General features: G+C 37.7%; 1 protein-coding gene across 1 annotated transcript in view; it reads left to right on the forward strand.

Annotated features, from left to right (window-relative positions):
- The window catches only part of EIF2AK3 (eukaryotic translation initiation factor 2 alpha kinase 3), a 74,459-nt gene that overhangs the window by 37,350 nt on the left and 14,148 nt on the right, over positions 1-22,961 (forward strand). The window contains exons 5-13 of the mRNA XM_074397111.1: positions 1,395-1,629; positions 1,843-2,005; positions 3,951-4,091; positions 4,761-4,883; positions 6,783-7,003; positions 9,426-9,538; positions 13,370-13,492; positions 17,367-17,516; positions 19,348-20,128. Coding sequence (XP_074253212.1) covers positions 1,395-1,629; positions 1,843-2,005; positions 3,951-4,091; positions 4,761-4,883; positions 6,783-7,003; positions 9,426-9,538; positions 13,370-13,492; positions 17,367-17,516; positions 19,348-20,128 — 2,050 coding nt within the window. The remainder of the gene's footprint in view (positions 1-1,394; positions 1,630-1,842; positions 2,006-3,950; positions 4,092-4,760; positions 4,884-6,782; positions 7,004-9,425; positions 9,539-13,369; positions 13,493-17,366; positions 17,517-19,347; positions 20,129-22,961) is intronic.

Consider the following 22,961-nt stretch of genomic DNA (forward strand, 5'->3'; position numbering starts at 1 on the left):
GATTATCCTGATTTTAAAATAATAATCATTTTACTCAATTTTCATGAAGAATTAAAACATTTAGCCTAATACTTTTCTGTTTCCTTCTCTAAATAATGAGCCGCTTATGTAATTTTATATTTAAATATGTGATTTAAAAATGTGATACCTAGATTAGATATGCTGATCTTACATCACATGCTTGATTTTTTTAAACCTAATATTTAAGTTTTGAATTGCCTGTGTGTAAAAATAACTTTAGATTCCATCTTTATTTTTTGAAAATGAACCAGACTTTCAAGTTTTGTCTGATCTGATGCAGTGTAATTCAGTTTCCTTTCCTGAAAACTGTTCTCTCAAACTCAGTTAAGAATTCATTTATTCTTTTTGCTTTGGACTATGAATAGGGCTTTGCATTTGCAGACAACTTGACCTTCTTTATCCTGGCTGGATTTTGTTTTTTTAAGTGTTGGAGTGCTCACTGGGAGCTTAGCCACCATAGCAGCAGATGTCCAACTTAGCAGAATTTCGAGTTACTAGAATAGGAAGGATCTGGGATCCTAAGATCCATGATTCTTTTTTTTTTTTTTTTTTTTTTTTTTTTTTTGAGACGGAGTTTCGCTCTTGTTACCCAGGCTGGAGTGCAATGGCACGATCTCGGCTCACCACAACCTCCGCCTCCTGGGTTCAGGCAATTCTCCTGCCTCAGCCTCCTGAGTAGCTGGGATTACAGGCACGTGCCACCATGCCCAGCTAATGTTTTGTATTTTTAGTAGAGACGGGGTTTCACCATGTTGACCAGGATGGTCTCGATCTCTTGACCTCGTGATCCACCCGCCTCGGCCTCCCAAAGTGCTGGGATTACAGGCTTGAGCCACCGTGCCCGGCCTAGATCCATGATTCTTTAAAACATAATTATTTCAATAAATGTCAGAATTCTTAACTATACCATTTTCTATCTAAGTGATAAGAAGCTATACTCCCAAGAGTTGAGTGATTTTTCTATTTACTAATTATAGAGAAAATGTTATTATTGCCACTTCATAGATAAGGCTGCTGAAACTTACTTAGGAAAGGTGACATTGATTGATGTGTTTTGGGAAAAACCACTCTCATGTAGAAGTGCAAACATTTGTACCTTTTTGAGAGAAAGTCTATCCCTTAGCTGTTGTAAGGGACACATCAGTCCGCCCACAACCCTCAGAACCATTGTGTCTGAAGGGTCAAGACAGAGTTCTTGTGGGCCCTCTTGTGGCATAAATCAGCAGAGCACTCCTTTCCAGAAGGTTATGTTGAGTTGTTCTTTTTCTCATCACATAATTTTAGTATTTGCTTCTTCAATCTAGAAGAGTTCTATGTTATTTTGTCCATTTATTTAAATGTGAATTTCTAAAACACACCTTTGTAAATTTAAGGTGGAATTTCAGTGTTGGCCACTTTGAACTTCGGTATATTCCAGACATGGAAACTAGAGCTGGATTTATTGAAAGCACCTTTAAACCCAATGAGAACACAGAAGAATCTAAAATTATTTCAGATGTGGAAGAACAGGAAGCTGCCATAATGGACATAGTGATAAAAGTTTCAGTTGCTGACTGGAAGGTTGTGGCATTCAGTAAGAAGGGAGGACATCTGAAATGGGAGTACCAGGTACCTAACACCCCTGAAGTTTTATAAATATGTTTCTTCCTCTCCCAGTTTGACCAAACTTATTGAGTAGAAGGAAATTACTACCACTTGGGGCTCTCAGCTTGTTCTCTGTGCTGATTTTTGAGATGTGTGATTTTTAAATGATCTTTTATGGGTTGGAACTACATAACTACTGCTTAGATTATTTAAGATCTTTTTTTCCTTTTTGTTTAGTTTTGTACTCCAATTGCATCTGCCTGGTTAGTTAAGGATGGGAAAGTCATTCCCATCAGTCTTTTTGATGATACAAGTTATACATCTAATGATGATCTTTTAGAAGATGAAGAAGACATTGTAGAAGCTGCCAGAGGAGCCACAGAAAACAGTGTTTACTTGGGTGAGTAAATGTATCTCATCTAATGGTAGTACACATTGACATCTAGATTGTCTTCTTACATTGTTCCTTCCTACTTCAGGAGTGCCTGTAGTAGTTTTAAATCCTAATATCATCTCTGATTTAAGTTGTCCTTAAGATTTATACATTGATTTCCATTCCTGCTACTTTCCCATTTGTCCAATTATGAAATTTTTTTTTCTTAACGGAGATGGGAGTTTTGCTATTGTCACCCAGGCTAGAGTACAATGGTGTGATCTCGGCTCACTGTAACCTCTGCCTCACGGGTTCAAGCAATTCTTCTGCCTCAGCCTCCTGAGTAGCTGGGATTACAGGCACCCACCACCATGCCCTTCTAATTTTTGTATTTTTAGTAGAGATGGGGTTTCATCACGTTGGCCAGGCTAGTCTTGGACTCCTGACTTTAGGTGATCCGCCCGCCTTGGCCTCCCAAAGTGCTGGGATTACAGGCGTGAGCCACTGCGCCTAGCCCAATTCTGAAATTTTTAATTATTGTCACACATTCTTTTTCTCTGAAACCTATATTAGAAAGGCTTAGAAATATTCTTATTATATAATACGATTTAAAATTACTCATTAGCTGGGCATGGTGGCACACCTCTGTAATCCTAGCTACTTGGGAGGTTGAGGTGGGGGTATCGCTTGACCCCAGGAGTTAAAGGCTACCCCAAACTATAATCATGCCACTGCACTCCTACCTGGGTGTTAGGGCAACACTCTATCTATTTCTACATATATAATTATATATAATTATATGTAATTACATAGAAAATATGTTTGTGTGATTAGCTATGTATCTTCAAAGTCTACAATTTTCTATATATGTATTTGCATCCATATCAGTTTTTGCCCCTCCCCCTTTATTTCTTTTTTATCTATATTTGTTTTTAACTATATTTATTTCTTTTTTATCTATATTTCCATATTTGTATTTGCATCCATATCAGTTTGTGCCCCTCCCCTCTTGAAGATTAGGTTTCTTTCTTTTTTATCAGTGCATCTGTACAACTGATCTAAAAAATAAAATTCTGGTGTGCTTCTGGGCAGTTGACAGCCTTTAATATTACAAATTTTTGAAAACTCTTGAATCTAATTATTTGAACTAGTTTGGATCATCAAGTACTCATAAAATTCTATAAGTTCTCTTAGTGTGCCACCCACCTGTCAGTCTGAATGAAAAGCAAGAATTTGAAGGAATAACATATCATGTATGTTATGATAGTATTTGACTGAATTGTTAGCCATATTTCTAGAACTATAGGTGTTTAGGTAAACTTTCTTTTTTTTTTTTTTTTTTTTTTGAGACGGAGTTTCGCTCTTGTTACCCAGGCTGGAGTGCAATGGCACGCTCTCGGCTCACTGCAACCTCCGCCTCCTGGGTTCAGGCAATTCTCCTGCCTCAGCCTCCTGAGTAGCTGGGATTACAGGCATGTGCCACCATGCCCAGCTAATTTTTTGTATTTTTAGTAGAGGCGGGGTTTCACCATATTGACCAGGATGGTCTCGATCTCTCGACCTCGTGATCCACCCGCCTTGGCCCCCCAAAGTGCTGGGATTACAGCCTTGAGCCACCACGCCCGGCAGGTAAACTTTCTTAAGAAGAAAGTTACTTAGTCTAAGCTATTTGTTTCATGAGAGTAAAATGACTTGCTATCTTTGAATTTTTCTATTGAAACTGTTTTCCTGTATTACTGAAAATATGCTATTATTCAGTGAGAAACATCATATGGACCTTGTGTGTAACTTTCTGTCTCTGTTTTTGATGAATAACCATTGAGTTTATTTTTGAATGCTTCAAGCATGTTTCTTCTTTGACAGGAGTTTTATAGTATATGTAGAAATAACTGGAATTAAAGTATTTTATTGAATCAAAAAATCTTTATTTAAAAACATCAGTGCATAATTGACAATATTCTGGTTGATTCAGGAATGTATAGGGGCCAGCTGTATCTGCAGTCATCAGTCAGAATTTCAGAAAAGTTTCCTACAAGTCCCAAGGCTTTGGAATCTGTCAGTAATGAAAATGCAATTATTCCTTTGCCAACAATCAAATGGAAACCCTTAATTCGTAAGTGAATTGTAAGCTTTTATAAATATTGTTCAGAGACCTAATCCTGACTATCTTTGCCCTAGTTTTGAATATTACAGAGATAAGAACTGCTGTATACTTTATATTTTATTGATAAACCATGATGGTATTTCACATGTTAATAATGAATTTTTATTATCATTTAGAGCATTATTTCTAGGAAGCAGCAGTTGCTTCTATAAAAATGTTAATAAAATATTTCTCTATTTTGTTAACATTTTTAGAAACTTAGAAAAACTCTTAATTGTTCGCTGACTATGCCTAACTAATATTTAGCTCTTAGCATATTTATGTTAAGAATATTTAGGTAAGAATTATCTGGTTAGCACATCATATTCTTTGAGACATGAATGAATTGAAATCAAATACTGGACAACTACTTCTGTCATTATCTTTCTATACCTTGTATGTGTTTTTTACTACACATGTCATATTATATTTTAATTGTTTAAATGACTCACATTCTCTGTAAGACTGTGTGCTTTTCAAAGATAAGAGCCCTGGGCCATTTGTTTAACTTATATGTTTGAATTGAATTATGGTCAAATATCAGTTTATTCAATTACTAAACCCATGCATTTTTATTACAGTCATAACAGTTAAGACTTAAGAAATGTTATTATTAAGAAAATAATAATTTTCTTGTAGATTCTCCTTCCAGAACTCCTGTCTTGGTAGGATCTGATGAATTTGACAAATGTCTTAGTAATGATAAGTTTTCTCATGAAGAGTACAGTAATGGTGCACTTTCAATCTTGCAGTATCCATATGGTAAGTGAAAATATTGTTCTATTTATTTTATTTTTTAATTTAAAATTAATTAATAGAATTCAAATGAAGAAAAGTTTATTAGAGTATAGAAAATAAAATATCTTGGGAGACCATTTAATGAATGATTACTAACCATACAAATTCCAAAGTTAGGTTGCCAGGGTTGAAATCCCATTTTTGCCACATGCTAGGTTGGGCACATCTAGCACCCCTGTGTCTCAATTTCTGTATCTGTAAAGTTATGATAATAATCCTATTATCTATGTATTGAGTTGTTGTGAGGCCTAAATGAGAAAATGCATGCAAAGTCTCAGTTAACATCATGTGTGGCACATAGTGTCAGTAAACATTAGTTCTGGTTATTAGCTTTTATTTATCAGCCTATATTATGTAGGCTGTATAGTAACCTGTATAATGAAGAAAATGTGTTTTTCATAAAACTACATGAAAATGATGCACAATTAGGTTATTTTAATTTCTTACTCAGACAAGAGAAATTAGTGCAAATCAAGAATAGGTGAAATTTGTCATGAAATACATTTCTGTGTAGTAACCAGCAGTTTTTTAAAGTTAGGATATATTCAGATATGAAAGTCTTTTAAACAGTTGTGCAATTAAGAAGTCCCCAAATCTGCATCAGGTAAACACATAGACTCCTCATCAGTTACCCTAGATGCTAGCACTGGAAAGTTATTATGTAAGTTAAATCGATTAAAAAAAAACAAAAACAGCTCTGAACTAGAAACAGCAGCCTTTATCTTGATATTGATCAAAAGACAAGGTAGGCCAGGCATGGTGGCTGACACCTGTCATCCCAACACTTTGGGGGGCCAAGATGGGCAGATCACTTGAGGTCAGTAGTTCAAGAACAGCCTGGCCAACATGGTGAAACCCTGTCTCTACTAAAAATAAAAAAATTAGCTGGGCGTGGTGGCTCAAGCCTGTAATCCCAGCACTTTGAGAGGCCGAGGTGGGTGGATCGCGAAGTCAAGAGATCGAGACCATCCTGGTCAACATGGTGAAACCCCGTCTCTACTAAAAATACAAAAAATTAGCTGGGCATGGTGGTGTGTGCCTGTAGTCCCAGCTACTCAGGAGGCTGAGGCAGGAGAATTGCTGAACCCAGGAGGTGGAGGTTGCGGTGAGCCGGGATCGTGCCATTGCACTCCAGCCTGGGTAACAAGAGTGAAACTCCGTCTCAAAAAAATAAATAAATAAATAAACATAAAAAATAAAATAATTAGCCAGGCATTGTGGTGCACACCTGTAGACCCAGCTACTCAAGGAGGCCAAGGCAGGTGGATCACCTGAGCCCAGGAGGCAGAGGTTGCAGTGAGGCAAGATCACTGCATCCCAGCCTGGGCAACAGAGCAAGACCCTGTCTCAGAAAAAAAGACAAGGTAAAAGAGAATTGTGTAATCTGACCACATAATACAAAATAGAAAACAAAAAAGAGAGGCTTTTTTTTGGAGACAAACTCATTTTGATAGCCCAAACTGAACCAAACAGCGTGGATGTTTTCCTTTCATTTTGTAAAGAATAATTGGTGGTAAAATTGGGTATTTTATTGATAACCAAGCAAAAGGAAAGCTAAAAATATCTTGAAAGAAGATTGAGTATAAATTCTTGTATTTAAAGAACTGAATTATTAATGAGGTTATGAATGGAGTAGCCCTTAAGAGTCTTACTACTTAATACAAAGAAAATTTAATATGCTTATAGGATAAAGGAATATATCTATGTTTACAGGAGAAAAAATAGACAAGATGTCTAAAATGTGTTTAAGATGAAAAAAGGAATTAGTGTGATCACTCGTAGGAAAATAGATACATGTTAATAAAGATGGACCTATTTTGTATTACCTTTAAAAAAAAAACCCTTTAATGTTTCTATTTGAAGATAATGGTTATTATCTACCATACTACAAGAGGGAAAGGAACAAACGAAGCACACAGATCACAGTCAGGTTCCTCGACAACCCAAATTACAACAAGAATATCCGCAAAAAGGATCCTGTTCTCCTCTTACACTGGTGGAAAGAAATAGTTGCAACGATTTTGTTTTGTATTATAGCAACAACGTTTATTGTGCGCAGGCTTTTCCATCCTCATCCTCACAGGGTAAGAATCACTGTTGCTTACTCTCTGGTTTCCACTTCCCCACCTCCCATTCACTCCTCAACCCATTGCAGCCTGGCTTCTACCTCTACTGCTCTACCGAAGCTACTCTTGCCAAAGTTCTCAGTGATCTTCCTTGTGTTAAATGTAATGGACATTTTTCAGTCCTTATCTAACTGAACCTCTTTGTATTTGACACTGTTGAACATCTCCCTTTGACCTTTCTTGCCTGGCTTCCTTGACACCATGCTCTCCTGGTCTCTTTGGGTGTGATGTGATTGCTTTAGGACCTGATCTTTCTCATTCTCTCAGTAATTGTTGGTTTTCCTTAGGGCTCCCTCTTTTCAGTGTTCATCCCACAAACTGTCCTTGGATGGTCTTCCCTGCTTTCCCAGCTCTAATCTTCTTATATACTAATGGTTCCCATATCTGTTTCTCAGGAACAGCAATCTACTAGGTGCTACACAGACACTTCAAATGAACCATCTCAGACTGTCCTCATTTCCACTCCCAATCCTCTCCCCAGCCTGTCAACGAAAAGTACTGCCATATGCGGTCACCAAAGCCATGAATCATTTTTTCTCCCTTATCAGTCACCAAGTTCTGTCAAATTCTTCTCTTAGATGTCTTCAAATTTTTCTCCTTCTCTGTTTGTCAGTTTTCATTTCCCCAGCACAAATACCATCATCACACCTCTCCTGAATCACTGAAATAGCCTCTAACTGGCCTCTGTGCCCCTAGTCCTCAGGCTGTCTCCAGTCCATTCTCCACACCCTAACTCTAGCTGCATTTCTGGGCTTAAAAACTTCTAATATATGACCCCCCCGACCCCATTGTTGTTATACTCAAGTCCACCCTTCTTAGAACATGCAAGGTTCTGAATGACTCATACCCCAACTGCTCATGACCCATCCTTCACTGGTACCCTAATTCCTTCCTCCTCTCCCCCATGCTTAGCCTCTAGGCTTAGCCTCTTTCAGTCCTTCCTGTAGACCATGCTCTCGGTGACCCTGGTAGCACTCATCTTTCTAACCTTGCCTTGGAGCCTTGTTCCCCACCTCCTCTCCCTTCCCAAATAATTAACTCTTGGGTAATATCTTTTAGTTTGAAATTAGTTGTCATGTCCTCTGGGAAGTCGTCTTTAACCTCCTATTTCTGAGTTAGATTTTCTGCCTATGTCTACACTCTGTACTTCCCTTATTAAAGTATTTACTAAAATATTTAATATGTAATTCCTAATTTCTCTCTCTCTCTAGACTGTACATTTTTTTTTTTTTCCAGAGACAGGGTCTCACTTGTCTCACTCTGTCACCCAAGCTAGAATGCAGTGGCACAATCTCGGCTCACTGCAACCTCCACCTCCCAGAGGTTGATTAAGGTCAATGTAGTTTTCCATTGATCTTAATCACAAGGCATGATCATACAAAGAGATCCCTAAGTGATCTCGTGTGCCACCACATCCAGCTAATTTTTTGTATTTTTTGTAGAGATGGGGTTTCTTCATGTTGGTCAGGCTGGTCTCAAACTCCTGGCCTCAAGAGATCTGCCCTCCTCAGCTTCCCAGAGTTCTGGGATTACAGGCATGAGCCGCCACACCTGGCCTAGACTATACATTCTTAAGGACAAGGACAAGTCTACACTGTTTGCCACCAGCCTGTCAGCCCCTTACATGGTGCTTGGCACATAATTGGAGCTCAGTATAGATTTGTTGAATCAGTGACTAAACAGGTGACCCACAGTGCCCTCATTTGACAATAATAATTATTAACATCCTCTGGAAAATCTTTTAGGAGACGTTGGTAAAGAGACATTGCCTATTTTAATTTCCTGTTATTGAAAGCATTTTTTTTTTTTTAATAGAGACAGGGTTTCTCCATGTTGGTCAGACTGATCTCAAACTCCTGACCTCAGGTGATCTGCATGCCTCATCCTCCCAAAGTGCTGGGATTACAGGTGTGAGCCAATACGCCTGGCCTTATTGAAAGCATTTTTAATGCAGTCTACAAAATTGGTTGGGAAAGAAATCACTCTAGTCTTTTTGTTGTTGTTACTGGACTTTTTGTTTGTTTGCTTTTTTTTTTAACCTCATTTTGTCAAATCACTCTAGTCTTGCCCAGTTTATATTTATGCTTACATGTGTGCACTGTCTTCCTCTTTTTATCTAGTTGTGTATCATGCTGTACATATGACATAGCCACATTATAAAAAAACAAAATCCCCTCAAAGACTGGAGGGATAGCAATGGGAAGATAAACTGTTTTTCTTTCATAATAAAGCATAGTGCTGCATTTTATTTTCATAATGCTTTTATTTTTCTCAGTGCTACTTATTTATTTTTCAGTGTTATTTATTTTATAACCTAAGAATCTTAGCTAACTTCAGTTCCGCTTTGTACTGGTATTAATTTTGTTTTTCACCTTATCAGCAAAGGAAGGAATCTGAAACTCAGTGTCAAACTGAAAATAAATATGATTCTGTAAGTGGTGAAGCCAATGACAGTAGCTGGAATGACATAAAAAACTCTGGATATATATCACGGTAAGAGTGTTAATAAAATACAGATGTGTATTATAGCTTCTGATGGCAACCGTTTCAATCAAAGAAAAAATGACCTAAGTTCTTGTTTGTTTGTTTTTTTTAACGTGTGGATATCTAGATAAATAAAACAGATTTAACCCTCAATAAATAAATAAATTCAAGTAACTTAAATATAATAAAAATGGTATACACCCTAACAAAGATAAAAATAGAATGTTATAGGAGTATAGAATTTAAGCCACCAAATTAAGTTCTTATTCAAGTAGCTTAGCCATTTAGGGTCTACTATATACTAGGATTAGCATTTATAGTACCAAATAATAATTATTATGTTTATAAGAGTATACTATAAATCTCCACGTGTTTCTGAATCTTCATTTATTTCCATTATTGTTCTATCCATAACAGGAAGTAGAAATACGAGGGGAAAATACTAATAGAACAGATAGTTTTTAAAAGCAGAAGGGGGAGTGGATTAGCTAAAAGTAGGTAGTTTAAATAAAAGTAGAGAAGCTGTTAGCAACCTCTCAAGTATAAAATATCACCTTTGATGCACTGCGATACTCAACATGGTATTATGGTTTATTTTTCATATTACATGAATTATACCTACTCTTCTCTTTGTCTTGACAGCATCCTTCTTAACACTTTAGTGATACGGATACAAGGAAAACACATGGAATTATACTGCTTAATATCTAGGGTAATGATTTTATGGGAGAAAAGGTTGAAAATTTATTAAAGATAAATATGTATATTAGGCTCTCCAAGGAAACCGAAATGACAAGATGTACATATATACCTTATACATATGCATATATCTATATATATCTACTTCTATATAGTATATGTACTGCTAAAGCAAACACTATATCAACTTCTATATAGACATAGATGCACAAGCATATTCACAACAAATTAAGGAAATACTTGTGACAATTAGTTATTTTTGTCACCTGTCATGTGGTCACAGCTGGTATTTATAAGTACCTTCTTGCTCTATCCATCCCATATTCCCTTTGCCATCAGAGAACACCTCTGCTGGTTGTAGTTCTTTATCCAGTGAGGTGACCCAAAACCACAGTCCTGAAGGATCTGGGAGATTGGTAGTTCTACCTGGATTGGATTGTTGTAGTTTTCCATTGACCATAATCACAAGGCATGATTATATAAAGAGATCCCTAAGGGATCTCGTGTATTTCAAGCCTACTCTTTCTTACACCTCCACTGTGAAGCAGCAATACAGTTTCCCCTTGGTAGTCAGGATTAGTCACCCAGCCAGCACAGTATCTCTCTTTGTTGATTCAAAGGCATGAGGAGTTCAAAGTTGCTGGGCAGCAGGCTTAACTTCTAATTCAGTGGCATCATTATTGTATCTCCTGGTGGAAGTGTTCCTCCCTCTTAGACTAAGACCTCTAGGCCAGCCAACCACAAGGTCACAGGAGCAGGAAGCAAAAATTTTGCTAATGGATCACCAGCAGGTAATGGTGAGTGATGCCATTCCCATTTTCATCCCTTGATTCCTGGACCTGTAAATACTGGCTATTGGAGAAACCATGCTACATATTAGACACTGATTCAGAGCATATACAGCTTTCTGGAGAACCTTGCCCCAGCTCTGCAAGGTACCTACCTGGCAGTGTAATGAAGTCTTCAAAAGGCCATTCTACCTTTCTATCAAACCAGCTGCTTCAGGATGGGGAGGAACAGATAAAATCAGCCAATTTCATAAACAAAACAAAATTCACTAGGTGATTAACAAATGGTAAAGGCTACTTTAATACCCTTCATAATAAAAATACTAATATGTCAGTGATTGTCAACACCAGCAGGCAGTGAGAGAAAGGGCAACAATAAAGAATCCAACAACTCCCACGAGGTAGTCTACTACTGAAGTCACTCGTTGTTCATTAAACATTTATTCTGAACAGCTGTGTGCAGGACAATATTTCAGGCTTTGGGAGAAATAAAAAGACTGCTCCTGCCTTAGAGTAGCTTGAAGTCTGTGGGAAAGATGCTACTGGGTCAAACAAACACATAAGAAAAAAGTCATGAACCAAATCACTAAATCTATTTGTGATAATCTAGGAGGGCATCACAAATGAAGCCATATTTGAATTGAATTTTAAATTGTGAGAAGAGTTCGGCAAGTAGATGAGGTTTCGGGAGTAGAATGTAAGTAGAATATATGTGGTGTCATGAATAAAGATGTGTTTGTCAGACTGTTGTCAAGAAAATTAGAATAATATACTCAAAATTGAATTAGACTTAAATGAGGTTTTTCTTTAACTTTATTCAATATGAAGAATGCAGCTGTTGAGTCTTTAAAAAAAAAAAATACAGGAGTTCTATAATAATACGTAATGTCTTTTAGTGGCACCAACGTCCTAGGCACTGGTAAGAGCATGAACTCTTCATTTAGTAATGAGTTCAAATCCCAGCTCTGTCATTTATCAGCTGACAACTTAAGCAAAGATTATACTTGTATTTCTAGGGACTGTATCACATAGAAGATATTACTCTTTCTGGAAGATAATCTGTTTTTATATAGGTGTTTTCCTTAATATAGGAAGATAATTCAGTTGTCCCTCCAGAAGTAAGACATGAACTTTGTGGGCTTTTGCATTTGGGGAGACCGATTTTTACTGAGGTACCTTGACTGGCTATTTTTAGGAATACAGATTATTATTCTTCATTCTCTATGAAGATAATTGGCCCATGGAAGGTTGAAATCTATTGCTTCTTCTTAACTCCATGTTTTAACCAGCTGAGGCAACTACTAAATTAATGAGTATGTAAGTCATTTCTTAATTAATGCATTTATTCAACAGACGTTTGTTAGACTTTCAGTGTCCCAGGTAGTGCCCAATCTCTGGAAATACAAAGAGAAACAAGAATGATTTTCTCCTTTCTTGGCCCCCATAATGCAGTGGTGGTGGAACAAGGGAGCTGCTTACAAATAATTGCAAAAAATTAAGATTAAGTTTAAATACTTCAAAGTACTATGTGCAGTGTTATGGGAATGTCAAGATGGGGGTCTAAGAAAGCCTTGCAGAGATGGTGAGATGAGCAGAATGAAAGAAGAATAGGATTCATTAAAAGCAAAGAGGAAGGCCATCCCAGTGAAACAGAAAGTAGAAGCAAAACCTTGAAATTATGAGGTTTTTTTGCATGGTGCAAATTGCCCGGATTGTACAGTGCAGGTCCGTGAAGTCAGCACTAAAGGGAGAAACAGGCTGCTGAATGGAGGCCCCTGTAAGTGACAGATGGCAAGTTGGCTTCTGTCTGACTTGGTACCTCCAGTGGTAAGTAAACTGACTCATGAGGAAACTCAGCCCATATCAGCTTTGGTTCCTAGGAAGGTTTATGGCTAAAATAATACCTGGGTATAATAGGATTGATTTTTCCCATAAAATTTACAGTTAATTAGCTAAGATAAAAATACATTTTCTGTAATTGAATACAAAATGTGACAGAATGTAAAAGATTTGAGAATTATGAATATGATCTTTTGGTAGATGATAGGAAGTATTGGACAGCTCACATCAGTAGTGCAATAGCTGTAAGAACAAGTGATTAACAAGAGATTCCCAATTAAACACATATTTTTCATTTTAAATTTTTTTCTAGGAAATTTATAACAGTGTGTTTCCTTCATTTATACAAACAGAATAATTAAAATGCTATTAATCAAATTCAAAATATACTACTTATTAAGATGAATTCTATGAGTTTATACATTTTTATGTGTCATAAGATTGAACTGATTTTTACCTTGCCACAAAATTTAAAACTGTTGCAAACTTTTATAAATTTTACCTCTCTTTAAAGATATCTAACTGATTTTGAACCAATTCAATGTCTGGGACGTGGAGGCTTTGGAGTTGTTTTTGAAGCTAAAAACAAAGTAGATGACTGCAATTATGCTATCAAGAGGATCCGTCTCCCCAATAGGTAATGGTGTACCTTTGGTAAACTTGAAATCATCACAATGTGATCTAATCTTATGGGTAAAATATCCTTCTTACTATACTCTGTAAGCACCACAGAAAATGCAGTTTCAGACCTTTCAAATCTTAGTTTCTAAGTGCTGCCAAGTAACCAGCTATCTAAAAGTTGTTAGGTTGCTTTCTATCTACTTTTAAATGTCTTTGTTTTTGATTCTTAACTCAGAACTTTCCTATAGACTTCAATAAATTGCAGCATTTTAAAATAATTCTATATTTCTGTGTAATTGAGGAAAAGTACTAGAACAAAAACATTTGAATTATATTGTTTCTACCCAGTAATAACAAAATTAGCCAGGCATACCACCACGCCTGGCTAATTTAGAGTATTTCCTTTTGATTTTGTTTTCTTTTTTTTTGAGGCAGAGTTTCAATCTGTTGCCCAGGCTGGAGTGCAGTGGCGCAATCTCAGCTCACTGCAACCTCCACCTCCCGGGTTCAAGAGATTCTCCTGCCTCAGCCTCCCGAGTCACTGGGACTACAGGCGTTTGCCACCTTGCCCAGCTAATTTTTGTATTTTTTTAGTAGAGACAGGGTTTCACCATGTTAGGATGATCTCGAACTCCTGACCTTATGATCTGCCTGCCCCGGCCTCCCAAAATGCTGGAATTACAGGTGTGAGCCACCACACCTGGCCTTGATTTTGTTTTCTGGTCATAAATTTACCTAACTGGTAGCCAGTCGCCAGTACTGTACAGTTTTGTCTGTTGTTTTATTTGTCATATCCTCTATATTTTCATGTTATTAACAATATTCTAAAATATATTAAAAGTATTTTATAGCTTGGTAATAGTCCATTTAATACACATGCCATATTTAACCATTTTGTATTAATAAACAATTTGGTTTCTAATTTGTTGCAATTAGAAATAACTTTACCATAAAAAAAAAAACTGTGCTGTATCATCTTTTTATATACATTTTGGCAATATCTGTTTCCTTAGGATGGATTCCTAGAAGTGTGATTTCTGACTCAGAGCAGTGTAATGCTTAAGATGATAGGTTTCTAGCAATACCTTTTATTCTATCTATGTAGAAGGCTCTTGCTTCTTTTTTTTTTTTTTTTTTTTTGAGACAGAGTCTTGCTCTGTCACCCTGGTTCAAGTGATTCTCATGTTTCAGCCTCCCAAGTAACTGGGATTACAGGCACATGCCACCACACCCGGCTAATTTTGTATTTTTAGTAGACACAGGGTTTCACCATGTTGGCCAGGCTGGTCTTGGACTCCTGAACTCACCTGCCTCAGCCTCCAAAGTGCTGAGATTACAGGTGTGCACCACCAAACCTGGCTAATTTTGTATTTTTACTAGAGATGGAGTTTCACCATGTTGGCCAGACTGGTCTCGAACTCCTGACCTCAGGTGATTCATCTTCCTCAGCCTCCCAAAGTGCTGGGATTACAGGCATGAGCCACCATACCTGGCTAATTTTTGTATTTTTAGTAGAGATAGGGTTTCACCATGTTGGCCAGGCTGGTCTCAAACTCCTGACCTCAAATGATCCACTCGTCTCTGCCTCCCAAAGTGCTGGAATTGCAGGCGTGAGCCACCATGCCTGGCCTCTCGTTGATTCTTGATTAAATGCATGCTAATTGTTGTGCTATCATGTTATCTGGTAATCACAGTTTTTTCAAATTCCTGTCTGGGAGGGACAGGAATTGGATGGTTTGGGTACTAGGGAACTAATTTTTTTCTCTTGGTAAATAACTTTCGAGTTTAAATATGTGCCAGGTACTACATAGGCTATAAAAACTAAGCAAGGTTTCTCCCCTCAAGAAACTTGTACCTTTATGGTGCTTTTGTATGCGTACTCAAGTACAATGCAAGGTAGATTTTGACATTTGCCTCATCTCAATTAAGTATTAATAACTTCTCATGAAGAAGAGCAGATGTGGCCAAAAGGCAGTAAGGAAGTCAAACTTTGTGGAAATGGAGGCATTTGCTCTGGGTGTGCAGGAGTAGTCTTTCCCTCAGGAGACAGGTATGGGAGGGATGGCCAAGTGCATAAAATGGCCTGAGCAAAGGCTCTCGCAAGCAACTGGAGGTGGTATGGAGAATGGTGAGAGTTCTGGAATAAGTGGAGCAAAGGGTAAGAATGGGGGAGGAAGGAAGAGAGGAAGAAAAAGATAGGTTGGCCACGCACAGTGGCTCATGCTTGTAATCCCAGCACTTTAGGAGCCCTAGGTGGGTGGATCACTTGAGGCCAGGAGTTGGAGACCAGGCTGGCCAATATGACAAAAATTTCATCTCTATTAAAAGGCAGGTGGAGGTTAGTGAGCTGAGATCGCATCAGTATACTCCAGCCTGGGCGACAGAGTGAGACTCCATCTCAGGGAAAAAAAAAAAATAGCTTGTAGCAGCTTAAATGCCAAGCAAATAAGTTGGTATCTTATTTTGTAGACATTTGGGTCTTGGAGTAGAGAAAGCAAATAAGTTGGTATCTTATTTTGTAGACATTTGGGTCTTTGAGTAGAGAAAGCAATGTGATCAAAGTGGAGGTGACTCTGGTAGCAGCGTGTAGATGGCTAATGCAAGGAAAGGACAAGAGACAGGAATGTTCATTAGATTTTTTGGCAACAGTTTAGTTCTAAAATAAGAATTGAGTGTAAGGAATTGAAAAGGAGGAGCTGATAGGATTTGGTAAATGAATGTTAGTACCTAGAAGTTGTTAATTTAGAAAGGTACTAGGATTCTTAGAATGAGAGATTGGGGGACATTAATAACAATAACAAAGCACAGAGGAAAAAAATCAGAGTAGCTGATGTTCTCATGGGGAGGGAAATAGATGAAATTTGCATTTATTTGTGTTGCTCAGGGGATGGTGGGATCCCTAGAAATGTGAGATTAGGTCCATCAGAAAAGTTGTGAAAGCAGAAGATAAAGTCCAGATGCCTTTCTAGTTTAAATTTCATTGCCTATGATATTGTATAGTTGAGGCTTATACAAACAACATGCTAGTACAAGCTTGTGAGGTTGTAATGTGTATGCTTTTGGAGTGGTCCTTCTCCGTGTTCCTGAGTGAAGATGCTAGGGTCTCTTCTGAATATCTCACTCATACCTATTTGTCCTCCCATTGACAACAAATGTTAAGCAATAATCTTTAAGAGTCTGTAATGATTCATTTTTAGTCAGCCAAGAAAACTATTTGCATGTGCAGTAGATGCACTTGTAGCATTTATTTCCAGAATACTGAAATACTTGAAACATTTTTTGTGTGGCCTTTTAGAAGTATACTTTAGACTGGCTGGGCACAGTGGTCCATGTCTGTAACCTCAGCATTTTGGAAGTCAGAGGTGGGTGGATCACCTCAGGTCAGAAGATCGAGACCATCCTGACCAACATGGTGAAACCCTGTCTCTACTAAATAAAAATAAATAGTGGGGCATATTGGTGCATGCCTGTATTCCCAGCTACTTGGGAGGCTGGGACAGGAGAATCACTTGATCCCTGGAGGCAGAGGTAAGTGAGCCAAGATTGCGTTATTGCACTCCAGCCTAGGCAACAGAGGAAAACTCCATCTCAAAAAATAAAAAGAAGTATATCCTAGGCTAACTCTTATGTTTCTAATTTTAGTTTCAAGAAGGGATCCTATTTTATTACTTTTCTGTTTTCACTATTGGATATGAATACTTCAGATATAAACAGGCTTCAGTGTTGTCTTACTTTCTCTTTTTTTTCAGGCTAATTTTATTTTTTAAATTTTTCTTTTTTATTGATATATAATGCATCTATGTATTTTAGGGGTATGTGTCATATAATTTGTAAAGATCAAATCAGTGTAATTGGAATATCCATCACCTCAAATATTTTTTCTCTTTCAGGGAATTGGCTCGGGAAAAGGTAATGCGAGAAGTTAAAGCCTTAGCCAAGCTTGAGCACCCAGGCATTGTTAGATATTTCAATGCCTGGCTTGAAGCACCACCAGAGAAGTGGCAAGAAAAGATGGATGAAATTTGGCTGAAAGATGAAAGGTAACTAAGTTTGTTACACATAGACTTAAGCTAGTTTTTTGCTTGGGTGATCACAATATCAGTTTTATAACTTTAGGGATTTTTTTTTTTTTAAGGAACAGCAGAGTTCTGTTCTGTTTCGTTTTGAAAAGTTCTCTAGCCACTTGTGAAATTTTGATTTAGATTTTGTGAGCATACAGGGGTGGCTCACGCCTATAATCCCAGCACTTTGGGAGGCCAAGGTGGGAAGATTTCTTGACCCCAGGAGTTTAAGACCATCATGAGCAACATAGTGAGAACCTGTCTCTTAGAAAAAAATAAGAGAATTTACATTTTAAAAAAATTATTAGTTAAGGCTAGGCGTGGTGGCTTACACCTGTAATCCCAGCACTTTGGGAGGCCAAAGTGGATAGATCATGAGGCCAGGAGATCAAGACCATCCTGGCTAACATGGTGAAGCCCCGTCTGTACGAAAAATACAAAAAAACTTAGCCAGCCATGGTGGCATGCGCCTGTAGTCTCAGCTACTCAGGAGGCTGAGGCAGGAGAATTGCTTGAACCCAGGAGGTGGAGGTTGCAGCGAGCCAGGATTGCACCACTGAATTCCAGCCTGGGTGACAGAGCAAGAGAGACTGTCTCAAAAAAAAAAAAAAAAAAAAAAAAAAAAAAAAAAAAAAAATTATTAGTTGATAGGGCTCTGTACATTGTGATTAACTGAGGGATATATAGTGACTTTTCTCAACATAAGGTATCTGCTTCTGTCTCCATGTTTAAAAAATGTTTGTTATTTAGTTATTCTATTAGCAGTTAATAATTTACAACTCCTTTTTAAGTAGTTTTGAACTATTTGCAGTTAAAAATACATGAACTTAGCCCAAAGATATTGCCCATATTAACTGTGATGTGCTATAGGAAGGAAGGTTATTTAAAAACTGTTAAAGGAAGGCTGGTGCAGTGGCTCACAGCTGTCATCCCAGCACTTTGGGAGGCCAAGGTGGGCAGATAACCTGAGGTCAGGAGTTCGAGAACAGCCTGGCCAACGTGACAAAACCCCATCTCTACTAAAAATATAAAAATTATCTGGGTGTGGTGGCAGGTGCCTGTAATCCCAGCTGCTCAGGAGGCTAAGGTAAGAGAATCGCTTGAACCGGGAGTCAGAGGTTGTAGTGAGCCGAGATCATACCATTGCCCTCCAGCCTGGGCAACAAGAGTGAAACTCCACCTCAAAGAAAAAAAAATCCAAACTTGATCACAACTTCATTTTGATCATCTGTGCACAAAAAAAAAATAGAAAAAGAAAAAAGACTATTAAAGGAGAGTAACGAGGAAGCATGTATAGGTAGACTGCACCAAACAACTGGATTAAAACTCCTACCTACAGGTACCTAAGCAACATTAGATCCATGTGAGGTACCTTATTAAAGTGGTGCTTACTATAGACTCAACCAATAACTAAGCCATGGAAGGTCCAAGTGAAATGGCTGCTTATCTCAAGGCCTTGTGAGGTGCTGTCCTAATTTGGATTAGAGCTTCAGAATCACAGTCATTGAGGAATCCTGTCCTTGCTTTACATAAAAGGCTTTGGCTGCTGTGACAACCCCAGACAGTCCCAGGTAATTGTTTCCATGTATAACATTAAGCTTTAAAATTAAGTTTTTTTAGAAGGAATAAATGGAATGTGATGTTATCTATCGCACATTGTATGTTTTTATTTAGTTTGTATGTTGTTTTGTTGTTTGTCATTTGGTAAGTGGCTTTATTATAGTTGAATCTCTTTAAACAGAGGGTGCAGTTCAGGTACTTTAATCAATATATATTCACTCTTATCCCTTTCTATTTCTCCCACTTTTAGTACAGACTGGCCAGTCAGCTCCCCTAGTCCAATGGATGCACCATCAGTTAAAATACGCAGAATGGATCCTTTCTCTACAAAAGAACATATTGAAATCATAGCTCCTTCACCACAAAGAAGCAGGTCTTTTTCAGTAGGGATTTCCTGTGGCCAGACAAGTTCATCTGAGAATGAGTTCTCACCACTGGAATTCTCAGGAATGGGCCATGGAGACATCAGTGTGTCAGTGGATGCAGCGTACAACCTCCAGGACAGTTGCCTTACAGACTGTGATGTGGAAGATGGTACTATGGATGGCAATGATGAGGGGCACTCCTTTGAACTTTTTCCTTCTGAAGCTTCTCCTTATGTAAGGTCAAGGGAGAGAACCTCCTCTTCCATAGTATTTGAAGACTCTGGCTGTGATAATGCTTCCAGTAAAGAAGAGCCCAAAACGAATCGGTTGCATATTGGCAACCATTGTGCTAATAAACTCACTGCTTGCAAGCCCACCAGTAGCAGATCTTCTTCTGAAGCTACCTTGTCTATTTCTCCTCCAAGACCAACCACTTTAAGTTTAGATCTCACTAAAAATACCACAGAAAAACTCCAGCCCAGTTCACCAAAGGTGTATCTTTACATTCAGATGCAGCTGTGCAGAAAAGAAAACCTCAAAGACTGGATGAATAGACGATGTACCATAGAGGAGAGAGAGAGGGGCATGTGTCTGCACATCTTCCTGCAGATTGCAGAGGCAGTGGAGTTTCTTCACAGTAAAGGACTGATGCATAGGGACCTCAAGGTCTGTATTTGTGGAGCATCACCCTTGGGTTTCAATCTGACGTTTTGTGATTCAGAGCAGTACTTACAGTACTCTGAAGTACCCTTAAGAGTGGGGGAGAGTAAAAGCATCTAAGAGCAGAGGTCTGAGAAAGTAGCCTTGAAGAGTTGTGCTGCAAGCATAACAAGTCTTATGTCTGAAAACTTTAGGCAAACCATGCATTCATTCATTCTCTTTGGTAATGTGTTTGCTTTCATTTGACTGTAAAAGGTATTCCCAGTAGTCCAGGTGAGGAAAAAAAAAGAAAAAATATTTAGGTAGAATCTGCCATGAGCAGATATAGCCTGTGTTTTGTTTTGTTTTGTTTTGTTTCCTGTGGTTTTGAGTAACCCTGACACCAGTACCTCCAGGGCTCTGAAGCAGAATGGTGAAAGGGATCCAAATGGAAGGAGAGACCTGGGGTCCTTCATTAGCCAGCTTGAACTGGAGCAAATCTTCACACTGTTGCTTCTATTTCTGAACTGTTTAGACTTTGGGGGAAGGGGTAAGAAGCTGAATGGGGAAAGGTAGCAAATAGCCAGATGATTATTTATAGCTCTAAAACCTTGGATTCTAGTGAATATTGTAGTAATATGCAAAATTACTTAAGATTCTTACTAAAACATGACATTTCCTTAGTAGTGTTTCTAAAAATAAGTACAACATGACATTTCCTTAGTAGTGTTTCTAAAAATAAGTACATGGAAATTGTATTTAAGTAATCTCTGCTACATTCCATATACTCTTAGCAGTCACCAGTCGATGTGTAGTGAACATGTAAATACTTTTCTGATGAAAGTAGCTAGATGTGGGTCCATTTTAAATCTTTTCAGTTTTATGTAACCACAGACTTGTTTCAGGCACAAAAGTAACTATTTGGACACAAGTTTCCTTCTAAAATCAGCGATAGGTTTTCAAATTCTTGAGTATATTTTAAGTGCTTTAGGATAACAAGAATAGGAATTAGAAATAATTCTTATTTTTTCAATATAGTTGTTACTTATATATAATCCTTATGCTTCAGTGATTTTGATGTAGGCCCAAACTGATTGCCAAGAATTGTTCTCCACTGAATGAAAAGTTCAGAGATGAATTATTTCACTGGATTAGAGAAGACAGTTTACAGAAGACCACACACCCCTAATTTGAGAGAAACTAGCATTTAGGGTTGAATATAGTAAATGCTTATCACTAGGTGGAAAACAGCTAGCTGATATACACATTCTTCTTGTACTTAACACTTGCTGTACACACAAATGCCAACTTGAAAGACAATGAATTATGTTTTCACTGATAATTAATATTCTTCCAATTTTATAATGTAAATGAGATATTGGTAAATATCCATTTAATACTACAATGTTGTCTAAAGATTTTTCTATGTTTGTCTGTGCACCAGAAAAACTTAATTAAAAAGTTAGTATCCCTGTTAGTTTTTCTAGAAATCAGAAAGGTTTTATTCCTTTCTAAATAAGAGACAATTCCTTTTAAAGATTTCTAGTGTGCTCCCAACCAAAAAAAAAAAAAAAACAGCCAAGATTTTTATTCCTTGTTGAAAAAGCTGTACGTTTTGTTATGTTCTGACCTAAATCTTTGAGCTCAGTGTTAAACCTTCTAGGCCTTCTTCCCTTGTTATATTTTGGTCACATTTTTGTCATCAGGACTTGGGCTCCTCCCTTTTCAGACTGACTTCTAGTCTTCTGTTTTCTTCACTCTGAGCTTTTCTCAGTTCCTCTGATATAGTGTTCTGACAGAAACCTGGTCCTTCATTATTCTCATAACACCTGGATTATTTATTCTCTGGTTTTCTTGGGTATGAACCATATCTGCTTTTTTCACCTGTTATAGTACAATGCCTAAATGTTCTAGATTAGATGATCATACCATTTATTTTGAATTTTATTTTGTTTGCACTCAAAAGCATTTATACTGACTTAACCAGAAAAGGAAATCTGTTGGCCCATATGACTAAACAGTTGAGGATTCAGGTAAAGCTTTAGCTGAGATAAAGTGATTTAGCCAGAACCTGGTTTCTCTCCCCCGCATTTCTTGTTTCTGTTTAAGTCTTTTGGAGGTGGTGGGTTAGAGGGTAGAGAGAAAAGTATTGTTTTCTCCCACTATTTATCAGAAGTTTTATTCTACTTAAACCAAGCCCAGTCTCATCCCTCAACAAGACCAGTCTCTGGCCAGGCAATGGGATTCTGTGGATTGGTATAAGCAACTGTAAAGCATGGATGCCTTTCACACTATCCATGGGGTTTTGCTGCACAGTCAGTAAGAAGGAAGTTCCCAAAATAAAATCAAGATACTTCTGGTGGAAGCACAGAGAGGTAGATACTAGAGAGCCAAAAAGCTTGTCTATTATAGGGTTCAGTAAATAACAACTGCCATCAGAAGATAGGAGTGGGGAAGAAAGATGACATTTAATGCAGGATAGCCTATTATTGCCTCTGGTACAAAGTTATTTATTGGAGAGCTCTAGATTATTACCATAGATCTTATACACGGTAACTTCATGCTTCCAAGTCAAAATTGTATAATGATATTTTAGAGTTTGGGAATGAAATGTTATTTTCTGGCAGTATTTGAAATATGATGAAATTCAATTTCATGAGCTAAATGGCTTTCTTTTTCCTCATTTCAAGGGCTATGAATGATGGTCATATGGTCTACTTGCAGGGCAGAGTAGACTCTGAGGGAAAGATGATGTATTTCTAGGGCACTTTGGGTTTGAGGAACCCATGAGACATCTGGTGAGATGTATTCAATAAACAGTTTCATATGAGTTTAGAACTCAGGGCAGAGATCTGGGAGT

Source organism: Saimiri boliviensis, chromosome 1 (genome assembly GCF_048565385.1).
Source record: "Saimiri boliviensis isolate mSaiBol1 chromosome 1, mSaiBol1.pri, whole genome shotgun sequence".
Classification (NCBI taxonomy): Eukaryota; Metazoa; Chordata; class Mammalia; order Primates; family Cebidae; genus Saimiri; species Saimiri boliviensis.